This window comes from Chiloscyllium plagiosum, chromosome 22 (genome assembly GCF_004010195.1).
Source record: "Chiloscyllium plagiosum isolate BGI_BamShark_2017 chromosome 22, ASM401019v2, whole genome shotgun sequence".
Classification (NCBI taxonomy): domain Eukaryota; kingdom Metazoa; phylum Chordata; class Chondrichthyes; order Orectolobiformes; family Hemiscylliidae; genus Chiloscyllium; species Chiloscyllium plagiosum.
The window spans coordinates 53,443,963-53,450,520 of NC_057731.1; the positions used below are offsets into that span (position 1 = coordinate 53,443,963).

The following is a 6,558-nucleotide window of genomic DNA, read 5'->3' on the forward strand; positions in this document are numbered from 1 at the left end:
TTCAGTCCGCTTGGCACACCAGCCTCATTCCTGAAGAAGGGCTTATGTCCGAAATGTCGATTCTCATGCTCCTCGGATGCTGTCTGGCCTGCTGTGTTTTTCCAGCACCACATTTTTCAACTCTGGTACTCCAGCATCTGCAGTCCTCACTTTCTCCTCGGGAAAGCTTTCTCCCTGACTATGAGTGGCAGGATTTCTCACCGTTTTAATTCTGTCTCCAGTTCCAATGACAGGTCAAAACCTAAAATATTGACTCTGGGCAGAGCTTTCCTGACCACTGAATGGCATAGGTAATGACAAGTCATTTGGGAAATAGGCGGAATCAGTGGAAATAAGATTCTTAATGTCAAGAAAAATATTGTCCAATTGTCCAATCAAGTGTTGAATGATAGGATGACAATCGCACTAGTGAGCAGCGAGAGGCCCGTTTGCATCTATTTGCCAGCATTAGCATGCCATTATTATTACCTGATCTCACCTCTGATGTGCAGTTTCCCATTCTCCCACCCGCTGGAGAGAAACTAGATGGTGACAATTCCTGATATGAAGGTCAGAATGCTAACTTGGTGACTCCAGCTTGTCACTTTCTCTTCCAGGCCTCTACCTTGAACAGCAGTCACCAACATCTCAGTGCACACCCCATGGGCAGTGATTGCTCGCAAGCCCCCACTGCAAAAGTTGGCATCAAACATGTACCAGGTGCACCTTCATGGCACATCTCCAACCGACCTATAATACACTTTTGCACTTTGTTGCTGTACAATGGAGAACACCTGCACCTTTCATTGTAATTCTGCTGCCAGGACACTTTGTGGTTATGGACAAGCACCCCCAGCTCATTGATTGAACTGGGGTGCAGTTTAGGGCTTCTCGTTTGCTCTCTTAGTGCATAGTCACTTTGCATTTTTTTGGACTCTCAGAGTATCTCTTTTTGTGCTTTGCCTCCTCAGCCAGAGTTTAAAAGTCCACAGTCCTGTTTAACCTTGCTGATTAGCATAGCACAAATCGCCGTAGCTTGCCAGGGTTATTAACAGTGATCAGTCAAGGGGGTGGACTTATTACTTGATGGCATCATGTGACGTCAATCTCACTATGGACTAGTTGCATATGTGGCAAACACACCTCATTTGCATCAACCAAATAGAAATGCATCAAAGTCTAAGGGGAGTGATCCTCGATCAGGTCAAGGAGGACAGTTTTCATTCAGGGGATCCAACTCCTCGCCACGAACAATCTCGACCATGTTACTGGTCGTTGCAGATTGAAGATAATCAATGCTGTGAAACATATGTAATGACAAGCAATCTTAAAAGTGGCACTTGGGGGCCACTATTCACAAAAACAGTCCAGGATCTCAAACTGCATAAGGACACAGAACTGATCTCTCACTTTGAACTATTGTTATTCACCAACATGATCTTACAAGTAATGCAGCCTTCCTTGGGTTACACTGAGGATGGATGGGGCTGGAGAAACAAAGTATTAGTAATCACACAGCACCTACAATCTCCACTGTATTTGGTGTGGCATGGCTTGTGCTGAATTCATCTGAACAAAATCCTTATGTCAGAGGTCCATTTAGAGGCATTCTTTGACCCTCTTCGTCAGATTCTCCACGTCCCATTGTATGGAGAAATATACTAAGTTGTCAAGAGAGCCAGAAGCCTTATAAGGATAGTTACTGGAAGACAAGGGCTACTTTCTGAAACCAGAGCTGATGACTCTTAAGCAACATCCTGACTGAGGGTGAGTGTAGATACAAAACCTCAGTCTTCTGAGGAGTAAGTTGAGGACATTGAGTATGAGAAACATCACCTTCAGCATGATAGGGTGCTACAGGATTACATGCAAAAAGCCAGGCAAGATTTAATTGACACCCAGTTCCAATGAATGTTAGCTGGATGTGGCTATCACTATCAATTTGGTGTAGCTCAAAACACAAGCAGTCTCTGTCTGCTCCCAGAACAAAATGTGCAGTTTTGCTTACTTATTTTTTCTGTACTTTTGCAGTTGCTGAATAAAAGTAAAAGTGTATAAAAAGCTCAAGGCTTTCCAGTATATGAATATAAAAGTAAACAATGAGAAGATGTTCAGTTACACTGAGTATTAGGAAAACAGTAGCACTCCTTTAGACAGACCTCTGTGATGGGATGATGTTAAGGATGGGTAGCCTGTCCGGTTTAATTCTTAACTGTGCCCTTGTATTGGACATAAAGTGTCAGGCGTCCCAAGCAAGTGCCCTGAGAAGCATCATCTTGTAGTTCCCTATCATTACATGCAGGGTGATGGGCAACATTGGCTGGTTTTAAAAATGGTGCCAGCATCAGGAATCTTGGGGACCCTGGTAATGGCGAGTACTTCCACCTCTGAAGGAGGAGTGATTAAACAAGCAGGCACCATTGAAGTGAATTCCTGATGAAGGGCTTATGCCCGAAATGTCGATTCTCCTGCTCCTTGGATGCTGCCTGACCTGCTGTGCTTTTCCAGCACTGCACTCTCAACTCTGATCTCCAGCACCTGCAGACCTCACTTTCTCCCACCCTTGAGGTGCAATGAGGTGAGTTGTGGAGAATAGTGTGACAAAGATCATTAAGACTCAGAAAGAGACACCTTTCATGAAACTTGTCAAATTTTACATTTAGCAGATTTCTGATAAAAGGGTATGTCTTATGAAGAAAGATTGATGGAGCGAAGAATGATGAGAGATGACTTGATGGAGGTGTACAAGATGATGAGAGACATAGATAGAGTGCATAGCCAGAGATGTTTTCCCAGAGTGGAAATGGCTATCGCAAGAGGCATAATTTTATGGTGACTGGAGGAAGGTTTAGGGGAGATGTCAGGTAGGTTCTTTACACAGAGAGTGGTGGGTGCATGGAATTCACTGCCAGCAGTGGTAGTAGAGTCAGATACATTAGGGACATTAAAGAGACTCTTGGATAGGCACATGGATGATACTAAAATGTATGTAGGGTTAGTTTGATCTTGGAGTAGGATAAAAGGTCGGCACAACATAGAGGGCTGAAGCGCCTGTGCTGTGCTGTGCTGTGCTATGTTGTTCTATGTAAAATGTGGGCTGCTATTTCAACTACACAGAACAGCCAGGTCTATTGCATATTCCTAAAATGTTTTGTGTTTATTTCAGATTGTCAGCATCGATAGTAGTTTATTTGGGAAAGGGAACATAATTTCAGAGTATAATTTTCAGAATCTAGACATAAAGGACAACTCTAATTTATTGCATTATTGTTGAAAGCTTTGACAGCAGTCAACCTGCTTATCATCTCTGCAACCTGATCCAAATTAAAAGTAATTGTAAACTGGATAATTTTCAATTATTGTGATTTCATTATGATCACTTACCTTCAACTGGAGAAGTACCAGTAATAAGGATCACCCTGCCCATTGGTGAGGTAGATCGGGTTTCTCGGGTCTGTCCATTCACCTGCTTGTGTTGTTTCTTCAGCAGGTACTTTGTTGCTGTGTTTGCACCACCAACATGATTGCTGGTGTGTATAGCATCAGTCATCTCCCTTCTTGCAGAGTCAAATGAATAAGCCATGCCAGTATAGTGCCCCAATAATTCGGTGTAAGTCTTAAATCTTACAAAGGAATCTTTGCCTTACATCTTCCTTCCAATGAATTGGTGACACCACGTAGAAAAATATAGCGGAAGCAAGCATCGTGTAGCAGCAAATACTGGTCAAACTCTCCACCTCCATTTTGCCTCAGTGATGACCTGAAAGTACTGTGCATGGAAAAAGTCAAAAATGACTATTAAATCAAATAAATTAAAGTTCTCTGTATTTAAATTGATGACACAGGACTAGAACTAAATTGCATGAATGTTACAAAACTTGATGAAAAACTGAAAATGTAGGATGAGTTCAATTTTAGGCACATATAATTTGAGGCAAATTCTATTTTGAAGTTAAACAGTGGTGGATGTTGTACCCAATCAATGAAAATACTTTTTTTTAAATAAGAAAGGCAGGGTAAATATTCCGAAAGAGGCAGGGATGTTATTGTGCCAACATTGATTCCTGACTTATTTACTTGCTAGACAGCAAAACATTGAATATATTGCTGTCTAACCAGATTATTGTAGATTATAATAGCAAGAAATGTATTAAGTAAATTTGTTATTGAAATAAAGATTAAAATGACCACAGAATTAGAACTATCACTCACATCAATCTAATTATACATTTGATAACAAAAAATCATACTGACACACTGTAACTCATTCTCTACTGAACCATGACTCAACCTGTCCTTTACTAAATATAACTCATCCTTTACTGGATCACACGAGAATTCAAATTTAACTAGTTCATGAGTTAACCCAACCTTTACTAGATTATACTCTAAATCATTCATTACTTCACAATGCTTCAATGCGTCCTTCACTAGGTCAGAATAAACTGTTGCTTACAGACTGAAAGGATATGCAAATATTTTTGATATAGACTAGAAAAACCTTGCATTTACATAGCATTTTCCCTAGCTCCCAGACATCTCAAAATACTTCAGTCAATTAAATAGTTTTGAACTGGAGTTGCTATTAAAATGTAGGAAACACAGCAGCTAATTTATGTACAGGAACTCCCACGAACATCCATAACATAATGACAAGGTAAACTGCTTTACTGTAATGTTGATTGAGGAGTAAATATTAGCTGGGGCATTAGGAACAGCTACTTTTCTAGGACTGTGTTATTTATAAACACCCAAAGGACCTCAGATTATGTTTCCACATTGGAAGAATACTTTCAGTGTTGAAGTGTGACTTATACTCCAAATTTTACAATTCAGAGGCAAGAGCGCAATCTACTGAACTACAAGTAAAGCTGCTCAGCACCAGCTTTTGGAGCAGCTGTTCATTGCACAATTTAAACAAAATAAATCCTAGATGTTGAAGGTAGCGAATTCTGAACATTTATCTTTTTGTTAAAAAGAGCATGTAACAAATTTGTCAGAATGATGGCTGTATTAACATCAAAGAAAGAGAACTTGAATCTTTTGGAAATAGTATTGAGATGATATAATTTGTCATCTGCGTGAAATGTCTTAGAGACATGAACAGCAAGCAAAGAGTCTATTGATAAACTGAATGTATAGAAACATATTCTACACAGATAGAAAGACAAATAAGGAAGGAATTGAAGTGGCTGAACAGGAAATTAGTACACAACATTAAGGAGAGCTAGATAAAGCACTTCAAACACATCAATAGAGTTGACATGGAAATAAACAACTATTGCAGGGGAAGATTAATGGAAAACATGGAAGTAAAGCAGAAAGTGAATGATGAATCGAGTTGAATATTGTAAAACATCAGGACAGGATAGACACAAATGGAGGTCTGTTGTAGTCAACCTTTGGAGGAGATGGCACCAACACACAGTAATTTGCATGGCAGGTGAGGTAGATTTCTATTCAGATATATTATGTCACATCTCAGGCATTTGAACCCAGGCCTCTTGCTCCAGAGGCAGGAATATTACCACATCATGACCAATTTCCCCTGTAGCCAAGGTATCATGGCAAGCAAAAGTCACCTTCACCCATTCTCACCTATGCTCAGAGTCAGAGCAGCCCGTCTAACCCCACAACCAGTCCGCACGTGCCAGGTGGGGCTCGGGATGGCAAGTGAAGTGACTGAGACAAGAGGTAGAAAAAAAACAAATAAAATAAACACCAAAATTAACAACAACTGCAACTGTACACCGTGTTTATGAAACCACATCTAGTGTACTTCTGAGCAAATTCCTTTATGTTAAATATAATTTAATTGAAGGCAGTTCAGAGAAGGTTCACCAAGATGATCCCTAATATGGAAACAAGTGATTAGAACCTTGTTGACTACGAGGTTCTTGATAGGCCCAGGTTTACAATCCCAATCAGGAAAGCCTTGGCTGACCAATTTAAGCAGGACCCACTCATTGGTTTTTCACTGTGTCTGACACCTGCACACATACACAACATGGAGGCTGGGGAATAAATAAGCACTACAGCTGTTAGGTAGTGATGTGGGGGTTTAAAGCAAAAATAAAAAAAAGGAAAACAAAATACAGGAACCTCCTCAGTTGAGGATTCAGTCTGAGCTGGCTGGCCACAGTTAATGTATTGTATACTAGTAAATAAAGGGTGACTTGTTGATAAGATACTGGCATCCGTACAGTTATTTCAGAGGGATTATTTTATGAGCAAAGGGTGAACAGATTGGAACTTTTTGTTGGAATTTGAAGAATGAGACGTGATCTCATTGAAACATATAGGATCCTTGAGGGGCTTGACAAATGCTGAGAGGATGTTTCCCCTGTGGAAGCGTCTGGGACCAGAGGGTGCAGTCTCAGAATAAAAGGGCACTAATTTAAGACTGAGATGAGGAGGAATTTCTTCTCTCAGAGGGTTGTGCATCTTCTTGCCACAAAAAGAGAGAGAGCTGCAGGGGTAGAGTCCTTGTGTATGTTTCAGGCTGAGATAGATAGATTCCTCTTCCATTAGGAGAATCAAGGGTTACAGAGCAACGGTAGGAAAATGGACATGAGGAAT

At 40.5% G+C, this 6,558-nt stretch overlaps 1 protein-coding gene across 1 annotated transcript in view; it reads right to left on the minus strand.

Moving 5' to 3' along the window:
- pdzd7a (PDZ domain containing 7a) overlaps window positions 1-6,558 on the minus strand; it is a 110,676-nt gene that overhangs the window by 94,591 nt on the left and 9,527 nt on the right. Inside the window, exon 2 of the mRNA XM_043713079.1 lies at window positions 3,364-3,748. Within this exon, the coding sequence (XP_043569014.1) occupies window positions 3,364-3,562 (199 nt within the window). The 5' untranslated portion in view covers window positions 3,563-3,748. The remainder of the gene's footprint in view (window positions 1-3,363; window positions 3,749-6,558) is intronic.